Below are 19,520 nucleotides of genomic sequence, written 5' to 3' on the forward strand. Positions count from 1 at the left end.
CAAATTTTAAAGTTGACTCTTTGGTTTTAACAAATGCAGCCACACAGACACGGATAACATCTGTGACGTGGTGTTAATTAGTTTGGGTAATCTGTCCTGTTACTGAAAATAATGGATTAACCCTGGAAGGTTACTTATGTAGTGCTTTAATACTTGAACATATAACACTGGCTATCATCCGACCAAGGAGAATTTGGCGCGATGAGATCTTATATACAAACCATCCAATCGAATTGCATATCTTTTCCCTTGAACCTTGAATCATCATAATGAAGAGACTAATGCAATAAACATGAATTCTAGTGAGGTGTTTGTTGAGATGGTAAAAGCAGGCAGGGATCTATCTTTTGGAGTCTAATCGGGACGACTGGGTCTTTGCAGGACACAAATGGGGAACTCGTACGCGGGCCAGCTGCGGACCACGCGCTTCGAGGAGGTTCTGCATAACTCCATTGAGGCGTCGCTGAGGTCCAACACTGTCGTTCCCAGACCGGTCTTCTCCCAGCTGTACCTCGAGACTGAGCAGCCGTCCGCACACGATGGTGGGTTGCATGAATTAACACAAGTGATGGGATAGTCTCCTCTGTTTTAATTTCCTGAAAAAATTGAGCAGTTCGAATTCTGACATCTGTGTCTCCAGTTGCCTCCGAATGAACTTCAGTACCAGGATAACAAAGGGCCAAACCAGCTTGCACCTCCTACTAAGCTGCACATTGCTATTCACTGGTCGGTCTCTTGTTTACCATTAAAATGTGTCCCCAACAGGCCGTGCAGAGAATGAAGACGAGGATGATGAAGATGGCTCAGCGTCGAACAGCCCCCCAATACCCTACCAGATGAAGCCCCCCCCTGAGGGATGCTGCACCACAGATGGTGTGTACACATGCTCATATTAATGCTCATAAAAGACAACAAAGATGCAGATTGCCACTGGATATAAGTCACAAGCAGATGTGCAGCTTTGAAATACAGACCCCTGATCTATGGGGTCTGTTATATTGCATATAATGAAGGTTCACCTCCTTTATGCATGTGCCACGCATCTAAAGGAGGATCATACAAATGGCAAAAAGAGATTTAACGATTGTTGTTGGATGTTCATTATTCTGGATTTATAGTCACTCAGCGAGCAAGGGTCTTTTTTTTCTTTATTTTTTGCAAAACAGCTGCAAAGTACTTTAGCTTTACCAACTATAAATTCAAAGTTAAGGAAAAGTGTCTTTCTCTCCCACAGGTTTCTGTCAGGCAGGCAGGGACCTGCGTCAGTCCTCGCTGGCGTCAGAGACTCTGGAAGTTCCTCCTGGTTTCATGCTGGTCGGGATAAAGTCGCCCTCTCTTTCCGAGACCCTGCTGGTGTGTGCTGTGGACCGCCGCTTCCTGCCTGATGAGCGGGGTCGTAATGCACTGCTGGGTGAGGCGTGAGATTTGCACAGGAAAATATCACCGTTGTTCAAAATGTCACGTCTTTGGCCTTATCCGGTTACATTCACATTCTCTTGTAATAACACACTTTCTGCTCGCCCCCTCTAGGCTTCTCTGGGAACTGCATGGGCTGCGGAGAGAAAGGCTTTCGTTACTTCACAGAGTTCTCCAACCACATTAACCTGAAGCTCAGCACCCAGCCCAAGAAACAGAAGCACTTGAAGTACCATCTGTACCGAAACAACCAGGGCGTGCTGGTCAAAGGAGCTCCCATCTGCTGGAGGGGCCACGGTGAGAGACAGATACTGGACGCGTGGTATTCAGAAGTCGATTGCACATGAGGCTTGTTTAGAAGTGTTACTTGATGCAACTTATTAAACAAACATATATACCAATAGCAGTCAGATAGATTGTGTAGATGGAACCCAACAAGTAGAGACATTAGGAAGAGGGGCTTGTCCGTTTTTAGTTTGAGAACTCGGCGGCTGTGTTGTAGTCTGGACAGGCTAATTGAAAATGCTGACGCAGTCACCCTCCTTCCTGATTGGCTCTTATCAGTTATGATTCAACCATTGGTGAAAGCAAAACTTTGTAAAAACTAACTCTTATTCCAACAATATTTATCCCTTAAATCTTATCTTTTTGTTTGAGTTTCTGCAACAAAGCAACCAACTGCAGAGTAGACAATCTGCTTCCTGTTTACAATATACACATGCATGCAAGTGTATTTGAATGGTCACATGATGCATAGGACAGCGACTATTTCTGATGCAGAGCTAAAACTCCTGAGTGGAGCGCGATGGCTTTAGTTTAAGACGCTGGCTGTATTGAAACTAAGGTATTAGTATGGATGTTGCATAACAAACATAGTGGATCACTGATGGTTTGACAGTGGAAAGGAGATTAATATATAGTATCAACTCATCAGGATTGTCTAGAAGTTGTCAGAGCCTGATTGGTGACTGTAGTCCATCTTGTAATGCCTTCCAGCAGAACAGAGTGGTTTGTTATTATTTGAACTATGTGTAGAGTGTACAGGTCTGACCAGATGTACAGTCAGTAAAGCCTTAAGGACAGGTGGAAGGTAAGAATAGAGTGTTTCTGTCCTCGGTTGTTTTCAGATTTCTGAAATTCCCTTCATACCAGTCATTCACTTTCCCTTGTTTCTCTGCTGCTTCTCATTAACATGCGCACCACCAGGGGGTAGTTGGTTGTTAAGACAGACCTGGAGTCTATTTCAAGAGGCAGCTTTACTGATATGTCTGGTTACCTTAGCTGAACAGGACTTATATTACATAGTTGATGCTTGACACCTGCATGCAGGCATGCAAACAGTTTTGTGAAATCCAGGACGATGGAAACTCGTCTTTGCAGTAACAAAGTTATGCAATAGCCTATTTGAATGTGTGTGTATTGATGTGTTTGTGTGTGTTTCAGATGGCAGAATGAGACAGATGGGCTCCATCCTCGCAGAAAACCATGTGACATCTGATGAGCAGCCACCAAACCTGGCATCACACACACCAGGCAGCTACACAGGTAAAGGCAAACACACATATACATCTAAATGTAGACACACTTAAATATCAGACTGAAGACCACCAAGATCATGTCCAAAGAGATATTTTTAGGAGACGACAGCATGTAGTTTACCAGCAGCACAAACCTCTGTATGTAACAGAATGGGAAAGCCCTGTGGAGTAACAGTATCATCGCGATGTTTATCTGGTTTCATGAAAAGTCACAGGAATTCCTGATATTAATGTTGTTTTGTCTCTCTCTTACTACTGTAGGATCACATGTGGACCCTACTGCTCTGCCGCAAATAGCCGACCCTCCCCAAACACTGACAAATGGCAACCATGCTGTTCCCTCCGTCACCCAGCCACCTTTAAATCAATCAGGGCCCGGGAGACCCTCAGTTACAGGTATGTGCAATCTGGAGACAACAGCAAGGAGGATACTATTATCCAATTTCCTACTTTACTTAGGCTACATTCACATTACTAAGTTTTATTTTGAAAGTTGAGTTTTAGTGCCTCTAAAACTGAAAAGTAAAGGCACCGTTTTAGTTTGAAAACTTTAAGGAAGAAACTGGTATGTATGGAAACAAGGCTGTAGATACTCTTTACTGTCATGACTTATCCTTCGCCGATATTTCTGTGTCCGTATCACATGAGCCTCTTCTAGCAGAAAACAACTGGCATCAGCCTCAGCCACCTGTGTAGAACACAACATGGATTTTCTATAACAAGTGTTTCTGAACAGGTTGTCTCTGTCTACAACTTTTGTGTGGATAAATTCTGTATTTTATAATGATACAACTCTAAACATGTAGGAGACAAAATATTATTCAAGCAATCTGTGACAATTCTGCAACTAACACCAAGGGCTTTCTTTGCAGAAAGGCACATGTATGCCCAGTGTGAGTGGATGGGTTTTCAGGCGTGTTGTTATGATCTGGGTTTAAAACTGATATAGAGTCAAAACGCTCACATGGACAGAACTTGTTTTATTTTGAAAACACCGTTTTCAAAGGAAAACATAACTTGAATGGAAGTAGCCCTTATCCTTGCTGCTTGTGTTTATGTAAACTGGTCAGTTTGTGTCTGTTGTCATTAAGCTCTTCCCCTGGGGTTCTTCACACCTCTGAAAGGGAGCGTCCCTACCACCAGCAGCCCAGACTGTGTGTGTGTGTGTGTGTGTTATAACATCCCTGATATGCAGCCAGCTGCATTGTGTGTTGGGGGGTTGTTCTTTGTTTCTTTCATTTGCCAACACTTGGGGCACTAAACGTCTCCCTCCTTCTTTTCTCTCATGTCTGTCTCTCTGCTGCTCTCCCTCCCTCTCCCTCAGTCTGTCACCTCTATAAACCAGGGTTGTAAAATTCCCTCGTCCCAGTCTCTTTTTCCTGCTTTCTCACTGATGAAAAGCTTCCTTCCTGTCCATGTTGGTTTTTTTCATTGCCCTTTTAACAAGTGGAGCTTTTATGTGTCTCCCTGCATTTCAACAGAGAGTTGACAGGAAAGGGAAGAGACGAGTTAATATATGACTGACTTACAGCTGTTTTCCATTACTATACCAACACGACGTAAAATATTCAAAAAATTCTACTCAAGACATGAAATTGAAACAACAAGAACAAATAGCTGAACAAAAACAGCTAAACATTGATAATAAATGCAATCATTTTATTGAAAAGCAATTAAAAAATGTATAATATAAACATTTTAGATAATGTATATTATGTTGTCATTTGTATTTCTTCAGGGACACATGCAAATGCTGGACCCCCCAAAAAGAGGCACAAGGGCTGGTCACCGGAGTCGGCTGCCAACAGTCTGCCAGAGAGCACTTTAAAGACGCCGCCATCTTCATCAGTCTTGGCAACGCTGTCCGTGTCCTCTGCCGTAACACATGGAACCAGATCAGGTACAAATAGAAGTTAATAAATGGAGGTGAATGATAGAGGGAGAAACAAACGACAGAATGATGTGGTAGAAGACATTTATTTAATGCTTTGACTCTGAGTGTTTTCTTGTTTAACTGTAAATGTATTTCTGTGCTCCCTGACATATTCCAAGTAGAGCCTGCAGCCCTGCTGAGTTCATCACAGCACTCCTCGACCCCGCTCGCTCCCCCGGAGCTGTCTGTCACCGTGCCTGATCAGCTGCTACACACCTGCAGACTGCAACCTGTCGTCTTCAAAGGTGATTCACAATGATTAAATGCACTTTTTCTGCTTTTCTGTCAGACCCCTTCACAACTACAAGACACTACATGCGCTGGTAGACAATGGCTCGTGTTCAGATGCAAACGGTTATTTGTTCCTGTGACAGTGTTGACTGTCAGATCAGTAATTTGCTGCTTTCAGACATTAACTGGACTCCGGACATTCTCCTGAAATCCTCCTGCGAGACTCCTAAAATGGATAATTTCAGAATGAGCCTATGAGCGCGGGCGTGTTGATGTTTCTACAAAGCAACAGAAACAAAACAGAAAAATGAAAAGAATACAAAGAGGAGGTTCAAGAGCTTTTGGTGATAACGTGTGATTTCCTGCACGCTCTACCAAGACGCCACCCTTCATTTGATTGCACCAGACATTCCAGTTCCAGTTGTGAGGGCGTCTCGGACAATCTCTTTATGTCTGAAAGGCAAATTCTGGTTAATGTCCGTACCCAGTTCTCATGTTCAGGTGGGAAAAGGGCTATTATTGTTTAGCTGATGATATATTTTGCACCCAGCTGTCAGTACTGGACTTTGTCAGGTGAGCTTTTCAGTATCCACACAACAGATGGCCACTTTAGCTCACCTCTCCTCACGGGTCAGAGGTCAGCCAACGCCCATGGCTGTTTCTCAGGCTTTCTGCTTGGCACTCATCCACTCGTCCCCCTCTTCCTCCAACCTTTTCACCCCTTTGTATCGCCTGTCAACCCATCCACCTTCTCTCTCCATCCTCTGGACCTTTACCACTTTCTATGTGTGTATGTATGTTTCTCATGCTAAATGTACTTTCATGCTTTTCTCCTCTCTGTTTTCACTTCCTGTTCATTACCCACCAACCCCCTCTTGACTCTTCCTCCACTTACACTTCTCTCTGTTCCTCCCATCCTTACCACTCTCCCTGTCTCTCGGGAATACATAGATACATAGAACTGCTTTTTCCCACCACTTGATCCCCCTGAAGGAAATGTTAGTCTGCAATCTTATGTTATTTTCTTTGAGCACAAAAATCAATGTATTTATGAATGAGCTCCCCTCTGCCTGATCAATCAACATCTCTATCAATTGTAATTGTTATTACATAATTTCAAGTACATTTTTCTATTCAACTGGCTGTCAAGTGTTTCCATTGGCCAACACATAACATCTATTTGGCAGATGTTTTTGTAAAAAGTAGCGTACATTATTTTCCTGGCCACATATGTTGGGAACAAGTTAGGGTTTAGCTTCTCACCCGAGGAGGCCATATGTTCATGGTTTTTTTCTGTCTCCCTCTCTCTGACACAGGTCACGGGCCACTCCCTCAGCTGATGGGTAACGTCGGTGAAGTGCTGGTCAGTTCTCTGCTGCAGAGTTGTTACCTGAGTTCCCAGGCGCTGCCCAGAGTCTACCAGCACTACGGACCATCGCCCATCCAGCCGCTGTCCACGGAGATGCAGATTCTCCTCACAGTTTACTACCTTGTTCAGCTAGGTGGGTCACTCCAGAGATCGCTCGCATTTCGTCCTTTAAAACAAAGACAAATATCTCTGGGTGAAAAGCTACATCATGTTCTTGTGAATTAAAAAGATGTTCACTATTTCTTTGTCTCCCACCGAACTTCCCTAGGCCCTGACCAAGTGCCCCTGATCGAGGACCTGGAGCAGATATTCATGAGGTCGTGGAGGGAGTCTCACCTCAGTGAGATCAGACAGTACCAGCAGCCTCAAACACCAGCCTCCCATGGGAGGCACTTTGTCGTGGAGGTGAGTGACAGCATCCCAGGGATGGTCTATGTTTAAATATTCATTTTAGGGAAGAATGAAATAAAGAATACATGCAGGCAAATTATATAAACAACTATTATAATTGCATTTAGGGAACCTTAAGATCCAGATTTGTTGGTGACCAGTTTCTAACTCCTACCTTGTAGAACCACATAAACATGAATCTGTTATTATATATTGTATATTTTTTCTCATATTGTCATATCTTCTTTTCCCCTGTCCCCAGACCCCCTCCTCCCTCCCTGGGCTTCCCCAGCACCTCAGTTTACCTCCTCAGAGCCAACAGCCCCTGACCTCCAGCCAGCTCCCCTGGCTCGCCCAGCTGGCTGCGTCATCCTGTGGAGAGGGCGTGGTCTTGTTAGGGGACCAGATCAAATCTCTGGCTCAAGGCCTCCAAGAGACGTTCAGCAGGTTAATGGAAGGACGCCTTGAAAACACCAACTACGTGGTGATTATTGTCACTGCACCGGGACAGGAAACACAGTCCTGTGTGGTGGTCACAGGTGGGAGCTGTGATTTATATATGCCCATATGAAAGGTTTTGAGATAATATAACATAAAATGAGCATTCTAATTTGTGTATTTTTGTCTGTACTGCAGGTAAACATCAGTGTCGTGCCTTGGCAGAGAGTATGTACTCTCCCACTGAGGGTCTGAAAGAAATCAATCACCAGCTCTCGACTGGAGTCGCACAGGAGCTCATCCACTTCTGCAATTCACTGGGACAAGGTCTCCCTGACTTTCTGCCTTTTGATTTAAATGCTTATTAGTGTGTGCAGCACAGCACTCAGTGTTGGTTTTAGTCCCAATTCACCAACATGTTGTGTGGCTTCCTGTTGGTCAGATGGCGACATGGACTCCCTCCTTGACAGTGCCACGGTGGACAGCAACGAGCTGTCTCCTCTGCTCAGCAGTCAGGAATCAGCTGAAGACAAGAGTCTGAAAAGCTCCCACAGCCCGAAGGATTCACTCACACAGAGTTCAAAAGACTCAAACAGTCCCAAAGAGAGAGCTTCAAGTCCTAAAGACGCCTGTTCAGGTAAGACACACAAAGGTTAAAGATCAGACTGCATTTCCTTATCAGTGTTGAAATACCTTTCAAATGCTGCTCCAATTAGATTGGAGTCAGATTTGAGTAAACGCTGGAGCCGAACCTGGACGGGAGACGCAGACCCATCAATTTCACATTAGTTAATTCATAAGATATCAAAACCAAACTTTATGTCTTTCATGTAACAGTAGCAAACATCTCCCCTGATATATAGTCAATCCTCCAAGAAGGTTTGTAAAATACATTGTTACATTGTTACTGATACTGTGACATAGTTATGAGATCTACCTGCAGTATTTGCTGTTGCAGCTCTCTATTGATGAATAAAGAAATCTCTGTGTGTTTGTGTAGAATACTCCGTGGAGTGGCGTGAGGTTCGTCCCATCCAGCTGGCAGTGGCTCGGAAGCTGCTGTCCCATGTCTGTGCTATAGCCGACTCCAGCACACAGAACCTGGACCTCGGCTCCTTCGACAGGGTCAGCTTCCTCATCCTGGTGCCGCCCTCAGAGGTCACGTTCCAGCAGACTGTGCTCCACCTCAGGAGCTCCGGTTAGTCACGTAGACCTTGTTTGTCAGCAGCCGTATTTAGGAATGTTTGGTTGTGTTTTAAAATGTACCTCTACCTCTCTCTCTCTCTTACATTCATCTGTACATCACAGGTGTCCTCCAGGAGCTTGGTAGTTTAGACCAGGAGTCCTTGTCTCAGGGGGAATTTGAGCGTTACGTGGTGAAGATGGATCAGAGCGCTCAGGCCCAGATTGACAGCTTCATTCAGGAAGCTTACAGCAACACGTACACTTTGCACATCCTGGTCCATGACCACGCCCACTGGGACGTCAGCAGGTATGTCATATCTCATTGACCCCAAAACCTGCAGGAATACGCAGATTTTGAATTGCAGCTAAACCTTGAAAAAGACAAAACGCAATTGAGTCCATCGCCATTGCCAGTGAAGGAGTTTCTAGTTTTTTTTTCTGGCAAATCACGTTTGATGTCACCAAGGCAAGGAAACTGAGAAGCTCTGTCATTTCACTTAGCACCTTTTCCCATTAGACCCGGAAGTGAATGCAGATTGCATCCATTCCCATTGCAGTCAAAAGCCAGATATTAGTGGGTTTGGTGACCAGTGGAAAAGGGGCTTCTGAGAAGTGAAAGGGAAAATATGGAGGATTGAAATGTCCCCTCTTTACCGTTTTAGCGTGTTAACTCAGTCTCTGTGTCTCTGTCTCTTTCTGTGTCTCAGTTCATCCTACAGCGCCTCAGACAGTGGCTTGGGTCTAGTGGACAAGCTGTTAAACTCCCGCCGGGTCAGAGACGCTCCGAACATCCTGATTCTCCACGTCACCTCCTTCCCCTTCACCCTCCAGACTCAGTACACTCGCATCAGCCCCTACAACGAGATCCACTGGCCCTCTGCCTTCAGCAATGTAAGATGAATGAAGGAAATGAAATGAATTGATGATTTCACTTGAATCCCTTGAATGTGTGTGTTAACTATAAAGTTGTGTGTCTGTAGGATGTGGACCTGTATCACGAGAGGACGCGGTACTTTGGCGTGTCGGAGCTTCTAGAGTCGACTCGTTCAGGAAGCAGTCTGCCTCTGATGCGTCATGATTCCTCCTTTGAGAGCATGGCCTCCACCCTGGAAGAAAGGTAGCTCACCAACATGTATGCTTCACCGTTTGAACCCCACTGCAGCAGAAAGGGTCAGCTAGTGGCTTATTGGGTATTTTTGGCTCATTCTGTTGTATTTTCTTGGAGTATTTTTAAATGCTTTATATATCTAGACTCTGATCAAACTTACCTTAAAGGTTTAGTAAGTCAATAAACCAAAGTACCGATAATGTGCTTTACATTTAAAAAGATATGAATAAATATGTTCAGCTTATTTAGTTAATTAAACACTTAAAACATACTGAACCAAAAGATTTTTAAATATAGACCCCGAAGCAAGGTATTTTTTCCGACACCATTAGTTATTTGAATTATGTGTATTCTTTTAGTTTTTGAGATATGGTAATTTTTCCCTGGTCCTCCCTCGCCACTCTCTTCAGCCATTGTGCCACCAGGGGGCAGATGGGGGCCTTGACTTTCTGATGCAAAAGGAATGAAAGCTCCATCTGTTATGGTTTTTATTTGAGATTGATTGAAACAGGATAAATCAAACAACTCTGACCCTCGGCCAGTTAGGGGCGGCCAGCAGGAGGTCGTGGAGGTCACACAGAAATGCTCAGCGAAGCTCTTAAACTGTCTCCTTCTCTCTGCCAGGTTCCCTAAGCTGCACAGTGCTGTGATCCGCACCACTGTCCTCATCCAGCACTACTGCATAGCCCTGATGGCTGCGTCAGGCAGAATCGGCGGCTCCCCCAACTTGCACAAACACACCTCCGTGGAGACCCTGGAGATTGTGCAATCACTGCTCACTGCTGCCCAGCAGTGTCCTGCCCAGCACGGCCACATGGTGCTGCTGCGGATCCCGTCTCTGGCCCTGGCTGCGTGGGCCCATCGGCGGCTCACCAGAGTGAGGAGGCAGCTGGGTCTGGAGGAGAGTTTTGAGATCATACTTGGAAATCACAACCAAGCTCTGACTATTGGACAGACCTTCACTGATCAGATCAAGGTGAATTGACTAGTTCATAACATCATGAAAAAACAAGATAGGAAGTCTCATTTGCTTTTCCCAAGAGACAGAAAGAATTTCATGAAATGATTTCATGAGACTTACTGACTGTGAAAATGTTTGCCTTCTGTGTTTGTGTGTGTCTCACAGAAATGGCTGCAGATCGAGGATAATGAATGGGTTCCTCGTACCTACCTGGAGCTCGAGGCACTTCCCTGCATCCTGATCCTGTCCGGAGCTGAGCCACTGGGAGAATCACTGCCCAGGTACAAGCTCTGATCTCTTTAACTTCTGTTCCCAAGCCTCACTGCACTGAGGTTTCATGGGCAGAACTATGTTTGATGTGTAGTAACATCTTTCTACTTCAGCTACAGAAGCTGGAATAAATGTCACGTGAAATACTTCCACCCACAGGTCACTGAAGTACTGCGACCTTCGGTTGATAAGCTGCTCGTACCTTCAGCGGACCACGCTCGAACAAGAGCTGGGGCTGGCTGCTTATCTGGTGAAGGAGGAGTCCCGACCCCCACACAACCCCGGCCCAGGAAGCGACCAGCTGGAGAGCGACGCCGACAAACTCAGCAGCACTGACAACGAGGAGGAGGAGGGACAGGAGAACGGTGAGACGAGCTTTGAACATGAGTGAAATGTCCCATCGTTGTTGAAAGGCAGATCTCAACAGATTTCATGGCTGATTTATTTTGTCTTTCTGATTTCCAGCCGACTCCCCTTTGTCCTCCAGTCAGCAGCTCCAGTCGTGTCCAGACACTGGAGCTTTAGATTCCCTGAGCACCACTTCTCCAAATGTCCAGAAAGGCACCGTGGACGCGGTGCAGTCTCCCTCACAGGCGCAGTCTCAGTTTAAATCCCAGACTTCATCTCAGTCTTTTCAAGCTACACCACAAACCCAACCTCCAGCACAAAGTTTTTCCCAGACCCAACCCATCTCCCAGCTGCAGACACAACCCCAAGTCCAGAGTCTGAATCCGCCAGTACCTCAAACAAATCCCCAGCAACAAGCTCAGACATTTCCCCAGCCCCTCTCCCAAACACCCAACCCTCAGACTCAGCCGCTCCCCCCTGCCCATTCACTCCAACACTCCAAGTCCACTTCCTCTGGCTCATTGTCCCCCCGCTCCTCCTCTCCTCACCTGAGCTGCTCCTGGGCGCGGGGAGTGAGTCGCCCCCCCTCCGTGCTCCTCCCCCGAGCTCTGTACGACATCATCACCGCCAGCGACAGCAGCGGCCTCCCGCGGTGTACCTCCTTCCTGCCGCACATGTCCGTGGTGTGGGCGAGCAGCTTCAGGTAAACTGATACTGTCATGTCGCAGTTACGCTTCTATCGTTCAGTAAAGCATTTCATGTTTCATCCTAACGTTAATGTCAAGTCAAGTGAAGGTCGGTTGTGAAGACTGTGTTTTGTGTGCAGGCCCTTGCTGAGTAAGATGATGACCTGCACGGAGCAGTCCCTGTACTATCGGCAGTGGACGGTCCCTCGCTCCCTCCACATGGACAGCAGCAATCGCACAGAAGGACGCAGCGACAACTTCCACCCCCGCAGGCTGCTGCTCAGTGGACCCCCGCAGGTATGCTCTGTTTCTTTTCTTTTGTTTTCTCAAAGTCATGTTCGATATCCCTCATGTTCGACTGTATATTTACATTTTGTTGTTGGCATGGTCAGGTGGGAAAGACGGGGGCGTACCTGCACTTCCTGGGTATTCTGTCTCGGATGCTGATTAGGCTGATGGAGGTGGACATCTACGATGAGGAGGACATCAACTACAGTCAGTATATCTGCTTTCAGGCACTGGACTCTGCATGTGCATGTTTGAACGCAAATGTCGGAGTGAGATGCTCTGCAGTTTCTGAGGACTTTCTCTGCCGGGCCTCCTAGTACAAATTCTATAGAATGTGTCTGATGTGAGAACACAGAGGGGCTGGATTCACTGTGAAAGGCAAACTGCGGGTAAACTCCAGATCCAATTCTCTGGACTTTACCTGCAGGTCATGACTGTAATCGTCTAATCTTTGCTGCCTTATGGGGACTATGATTTCTAAACACATTTCTGCTGTTTCTATAACCCTTTTCTCTTCTTCAGGGTTTCCCTCCAGTTCATATAAACGTATCTGGGATTGTGTCAGGATGTTTCCAGAATAAATTCTAATCTTATATATTCAAAGTGGTTTAAACTCATGTATTTACACTTGTAAATGTGTTTGTGTTTGTTTAGCTGCCCAGACGGAGGGGGTGCAGTACCACCTACCCAATGCTCCCTGGCCCAACCCAGACATAATGAGGACGATGCCCTTTGACTACACCATCCATGACCCAAAATATGACGATATCAGCGCAGTGTATTGTCCCGGACATGGAACCACTGCTGAGGGTAAGTACAGACAGAAAAACACACTGATAGTGACTAGAAAATATTTTAACAAACAACCACGACCAGTCATCTTCTTAAACATTACCTGAATATTGTGCAATAGTCCTCATCTGTCATTTCCTCTGTCGTCTTCCTAAGGAAACCCAGTGCGTCAGGAGGATGTGTACCTACGAAGACGGACATCCAGGATTAAGCTTTCTAAATATGCAGCGTACAACACCTATCACCACTGTGAACAGTGTCACCAGTACCTGGGCATCAACCCCAGATACCAGGTCAGCATAAGCACTAACAAACCCAGGGGCTGATAAATGAGTCTTTTATCAAATGCTTTCTAAATGACGGCCCTCTCTTATCTCAGATGTATGAGTCGACACTGCACGCCTTCATGTTCACCCATCTGCTGCTTGGGGAAGAGATCCAGCTCTACTTCATCATCCCCAAGTCCAAAGAGCACTACTTCAGCTTCAGCCAATCAGGAGGCCAGCTGGAGAGCATGCGGCTGCCGCTTACTTCTGATTGGGTGAGTTCTTTATCACAAAAACACAAACCACTGAATCTGAACAATTAGTCAGGCTTTTTTAGACACGTCACTGGTAAAATCCTGTTATTAATTAGCTGTAGAAAAAGACAGCAGTTATGGATCCTTTTACTGTTTATCTCTCAACACTGAGATCACTTTTAGAAATAATGAAACAGATATTCAAATTAAGTAGAAACGATGGTTTAGATGGTGGCAATGTTTAATTTAAAGGTTTTAAAAGTTACATTTTATTGTAGTTTTCATCCAAGATAATAAAATCTCCTGTTTCAAAGTCTCTTTTAATGCAATTGCTTCAATGCAGTGTGGTTAAGCACAGTGCTATGTTGTGTTTGTTCCACTAGGTGGTGCTATTGGCCAAACTATTGCTCAGATTCCTGTAGCCCATTGGTTTCTATGTATTTTATATAAACAACATATATCCAGGAGCATATGCGTGTCTCCAGACCAATCGAATAATTGTGTTAAAACACAGTATATGAATATCATATTTTACTTTTACTATAAGCTAGATTTATTTTGTTTTCCCTTTTCCAGAGCCCGGACTGCATCAAGACTCCAATCTTCACTCCGACCACCGGGCGCCACGAGCACGGCCTGTTCAACCTGTACCACGCGATGGACGGCGCCTCACATCTCCACATCCTGGTGGTCAAAGAGTACGAGATGGCTGTTTATAAGAAGTACTGGCCCAACCACATCATGCTGGTGCTGCCCACTGTGTTCAACGGAGCTGGAATAGGTATGTTTCTGCTGATACTAATGAGGACATGCAGACCAGTCTTTCTAATGTACAATAAATATGATATAAACATGGTTATTTCACCATGCAGGCGCTGCTCACTTCCTGATCAAAGAGCTCTCATATCACAACTTGGAGCTGGAGCGCAGTCGCCGGTTGGAAGGAGGCGGCCCGGCCGGGGACGTCTGGCCCTTCATCATCCTGTCTGACGACTCCTGTGTTATGTTTAACGCAGTGGACCTCGACGCACGCAAGTACATACAGACACTGTGTTTCTCTCAATCAGGATGAAGGACAACACGGGTGTTGCTGAGTTTTGTTCACACAGCCACTCTTTGCTTGCTGCTGTTCTCAGTGGCCCGACGGAGCGCGCCGTGTCCCTGAAACACGTCTTACAGCACATGGAGGCGTGTCCGGACCTGGCCCACTACGGACTGTGCGGGATCAGGAAGTGGAGCAGCCGCGGATTCACAGGTCAGGGGTCAAAATGAATGCTCTAAAACATGCACTGAAATCCTGAAATTAGCAGCAAGGCCTGGATGTGAGAACTCAAATGTCAGAGTCAGTTGCCCCAGACATTTTCCGAGTGAGAATATTACTTTAAATATCCGGAGTATTCACATAAAGGGGGAGAGTGTGTCGATGATATTTCTAACATGGGACACACTGTAATGTGGAGGAATATAAATATCTCTGGATTTAAAAAATAGTTTATATACACGTAGAAGACGGCAACGAAATGTCAACTTGGAAAGAGACCAAGACCCGAGAGCTTTCGTTGACGAGGGCTGATGCCAGTGTTGATTTCCTGTAAACAAAAAGACGTGATTTCAGCCGCAGAATTTTAAACCTGATGAAGTGACACTCGCCTCAACGCTTCGGATATTTACCTGTTGTTGTGAACGAGTCTGACCCGGACAATCTCCTGTTTTGTTTTTCATACGTGAAAATGCAAACTCTGACAAAATGGCTCCACAGTTGGTTGCAAGCTTTCATTCATTCCTGAAAACGGCTAATGTCACAAATCCAAGAGACATTATTCCAGAATTATAATTTTCTTAAATATATATCAATGAAAAGAGATTAAAGTCTAAATATACCCACTTGAGTTTCACTGACGTAGCATTTATTACAAAATCATATACTGTTACAGTGTATTGTCATGCAATGCCCATATAACATTATAGTTATACATTCATTCTTTGGTTCAGGCTTACACCAGATTACAACCATTCTGTGCAGCCTGGAATAAGCAGTAATTTAGAACTTCAAGTCACATCTTTGAAATGACTGTACAGCTCTATAGGCTGACAGAGACAGTGTCATTTTTTTAATTAGTGATTAAAAAAGATGATTTTTACATATTAATAAAATATTGTAATGGTGTTGTGGTTGTTTGTGTTTGTTTCATTAGGTAACAGGCAGAGGGAGCCCTTCTCCAGAGGACACCTGCATGACTTCCTCCTCCTCAACGCGGACCGGAGTCAGAACATCCAGTACGACCAAAACCGCTTCACCTGCCACGACGTGGACTTCACCCTGCGGCTGCACAGCGCCGGGCTGCTCGTCTGCAGGTTCAACAGCTTCAGCGTCATGAAAAAGCAGGTCGCCATCGGAGGATACAGGACCTTCATAATCAAGACCAAGGTACCGAGATGGGGAAGAAAACTGAACCAAGCACGTGATACCTAATACCACAATATGTCCATGTTATTAAACAAGAGTTTGACATTTCTCCAGATGACAGATGTGCCCACCTCAGTGGGGCCCTCTCAGTACATCTGTGCCCCAGACAGCAAACACCTCTTCTTGGCCACACCAGCTCAGCTGCTCCTGGAGAAATACCTGCAACACACCAGCCAGAAACTGTTTCCTCTCAGCACCAGGAACTACACACACCCCGTACTGTCTGTGGACTGCTACCTCAACCTGGGACCTGAGGTACACAGCAGACACACACACACTCACACACACACACACACACACACACACACAAACACACACTTACACACAAACAGACACCTGATGTGGAGGTCATTTAGAATCTCAGACGCTTTGTTTGTGATGATTATTATCTTGTGTTGCTGTAAGCACACATGCAACATACAGTGAATCAAAGTGTCCCTCTCCTCCCCTCCTGCAGGTGACGCTGTGTTTCGTGAGTTCCAGACCTCACTCTGTCAACATCAGCACCACAGGGCTGCTGTTCAGTGGCCTCCTCCTCTGTTTCGCTGATTCCTTCGTCACTCCCGGCTTCCTCAAGAAGTTCACCTTCCTCAAAGGTACGAGGGCAGATCAAATACATGGAGTACAAAAAATATGTGTTATAATGAAGTATTAAAGAGTAAGTTCGGTTTCTACGGCAAGAACTTTCCCAAGGAACTATAAATGTTTGCGAGACCAGGGACTAAATTAGTCACAGGTACTTTAGTACTTAGTACTTTGCAAAAGTACACAAAACTTAAGGTTGTCGTTAGCAGCCCTGAACATTCTGATTGGTGGAGTATTGCAGCTTTTTCTGTCTGTGGCTGCAAATACAGTTTTCATGGTGCTTCAGTGCATCAACATGAAGTGAAAAACAAAACCATTTGACAGATGAACTGACGCAAAGTCCAGGCCTAATATTTATGAAGAGGATTGTTGTATGGTCTTCTGCAATACTGCCACCTGCTGGACTAGCTGTCAGCTTTTATGTCAGTAGGCAAATATGTAGAATCCTTCCATTATCCAACAGCCTGAAGGAATCTTTGACTTCCTTGGACAAAAAAATTACACGGAACATGGGGTCTTGTGTTTGAAAAACTATCCCAGTGAATTATGATTACATTGGGGATCAGGTCATTTTAATTGGCACATCATATTCTAAAGTGTCTCTGGCTCCTGTCTGCCTCCCTGCAGGTGCCACTCTGTGTGTGATCAGTGCAGACCGCAGCTCGCTGAGGCAGACGGTGGGCAGGCTGGAGCTGGAGGAGGAGTGGAGGTTCCGGCTCAGCGACGAGTTCCAGACGGCCAACGCCAAAGAGGACCGACCGCTCTTCTTCTTGACTGGGAAACATATATGACGGGAACGCGTGGACACAGTGAGCTACAAACAGTCAGGACTTGAATTGCCAAAGAGAAGCTGCAGTGTTGAATGTACTCACTCACTTTGATGGTCTGGCTTGCTCCATGAATTGTGCCTTTCAAGAGTTCACACTAAAGCCTGAAACATGCTTCTGCGACTGCGTCTGCGTCTTTTCACGCCGCTGTGGCGCAAGACTCGTTTTCATTCATGCTTCCCCAACCGTTGCGCGTCTTACAAAGCAATTCCGCGCCAGAACACTAGGCGGAGTAATGCTTTTTGCCGAGAGACGCCTTCTTTCTTCTTCGTCGATTGTTTATTTACAAAGCCACTGCGGCTCCTCGTAGCCTTTTCCTGGCGAACAAATCCGCCAGTCAGTGACAGGTTATACAAGTGATCATACTATCGGATATCTTCTGCCAAGTGCTCTTCTATTTGATCCATATTCGTTCTTCTAAATCTTCCATGATTTCTGCCGGTATTATGGGGCATGAAACCGGAAATGCAGCTCCAGAAGGGATGTAGAGCAGACCAATCACAGCCTTGCGGGCTGAGTGAGCTTGCGGAGCTTTGCCGTAAATTTTAGAAAAGGGGGTCGACACCCGTCAGCACGTAAGGAGGGATACATAAGCACGCAAGGGACCCGGAAGGGCTCTTGCGCTTACGGGCCCGTGAAAACGCAGAAGCATGTTTCAGGCTTCAGCGATCGGAGACGGCCCACCAAACGACAATTTGCTTGATAAAATCGGGCTAAAAATCGCGTCGAGTGAGCGAGGCTTTATCATGTTACGATTTTTTAATTACGTGTAAATCTTGTCGAGAGGATGCAAAATACTCACCATTGCGGATCATTTCACACTCACATACACAAATAGGATTTATGTCATGAAAGTCATGATCTATAAAAATGTGCTCTGGTAAACGAGACGGCAGGAAACAGCGTCATGATTTTTCTGTGAAAGAGTTCAGATAGTTCAGGAAGTATTCATGAAGGGGCGTTTTGCTGTTTATATTCTCTGTGGTTTGTTTGCCGCTCCATAAAACACTCGATTGATGATGGGTCTAAAGATTATTTGTTTCATAAAGAAGTTACCATTATCTCAGTGCGGGGATAAAAATCAGCTTCTTTACAGATCTGGGATAACAATATATTGGACGCAGAAGGATATACGCAAAATATTGAACCCTTTGTAGAAACGTATTAGTCTCAGTAATTGCTGGTGCTGCTTTTGTATTTCTTCCTGTTGATGTTCTTGCTGCAAACGTCCTCCCAGGTTCACAAAGCATGAGAAGCTTTTAAATGTCAGACACAATCATTTGTGTGCAATTGTAGCCGATTTTTGGCAACAAATGTTTTTTTTTTTTTACTGATTTTCTTGTCGGTTTTACATATGGAATATTTTTGAACAGATGGTATCGTGTAAAAAAAAGTACTTATTTTCTGTGTGTGTAAACGAAAATTGATTAGTGGAGGCGTTTCTCCGTTTGGATGTATTTTGTTTTTTACGCTCTCTGTGACGATTTTATTTGTACTCGTGCACAAATCCTCTGTGTACTGGCAGGGTTTTTAAATGTACAGTTTCCTATGACTTAAATTGTATAAATGTACAGATGTTGTAAATTGCTTGTGTGTGTGTGTGTGTTAATATGTCTCTTCAAACACAATCACAAACACAGGACTTAACCAATCACAGAGGTGAAAGGTGAAATTACTCTGGACTGAGGGTAGCAGCCTCAAGATGGTGTGTCACCTTAAGAAAACAACAAAGAATTTGGAGCTGTTTTGACCCCAGCATCATATTTGTCCATCGAATTTGGAGGTAACCATGTTGCGTATATATGACTCACAAACATGACATAAAACTAAATTACAGTTAAATATGGCAGACCGGGTAAAACAGGTTTCATATGCACAACATTGATATGGTTCCCTGGTTGGAAGAGCAGTGTCCTGTAGAGCCTGAGAGGTCAGGAGACATTCAAGACTGCAGGGTGGACCCTTAGCATTTCAAGTTGTCAGCTGTGGTGTCACACGGGTTTGAAGTCACAGGGTAAACTTTACCTTTCGATAAGAGGCCACGCTGCTGCCCTCAGATGCCCCCTCTGTCCTCTGTCCACCCGCTGCATGGGGGTTTCAACTGTTCACATGGACGTTCTAAACAAGGAGCTCTTTAATGCTCGGAGACAGAAGTTTTTAAATCTGGA

The 19,520-nt window shown here is 45.2% G+C and overlaps 1 protein-coding gene across 1 annotated transcript; it reads left to right on the forward strand.

Annotated features, from left to right (window-relative positions):
* The first annotated feature begins 388 nt into the window (after window positions 1–388).
* greb1 (growth regulating estrogen receptor binding 1) lies at window positions 389–17,613 on the forward strand. The gene is made up of 33 exons (XM_062387626.1): window positions 389–542; window positions 766–873; window positions 1,235–1,411; window positions 1,531–1,713; window positions 2,860–2,961; window positions 3,216–3,350; window positions 4,693–4,854; window positions 5,010–5,132; window positions 6,435–6,620; window positions 6,756–6,892; window positions 7,140–7,416; window positions 7,514–7,642; window positions 7,758–7,952; window positions 8,316–8,513; window positions 8,624–8,807; window positions 9,208–9,391; window positions 9,481–9,617; window positions 10,233–10,584; window positions 10,735–10,850; window positions 10,999–11,204; window positions 11,305–11,890; window positions 12,014–12,170; window positions 12,266–12,368; window positions 12,816–12,971; window positions 13,110–13,246; window positions 13,333–13,494; window positions 14,050–14,254; window positions 14,346–14,508; window positions 14,610–14,728; window positions 15,669–15,901; window positions 15,995–16,195; window positions 16,398–16,536; window positions 17,153–17,613. The coding sequence occupies exons 1-33, from the start codon at window positions 389–391 to the stop codon at window positions 17,314–17,316; spliced, it is 5,970 nt and encodes a 1,989-aa protein (XP_062243610.1). The 3' UTR covers window positions 17,317–17,613.
* Window positions 17,614–19,520: the final 1,907 nt, after the last annotated feature.

Source organism: Platichthys flesus, chromosome 1, assembly GCF_949316205.1.
Source record: "Platichthys flesus chromosome 1, fPlaFle2.1, whole genome shotgun sequence".
In the NCBI taxonomy this organism is placed as follows: domain Eukaryota; kingdom Metazoa; phylum Chordata; class Actinopteri; order Pleuronectiformes; family Pleuronectidae; genus Platichthys; species Platichthys flesus.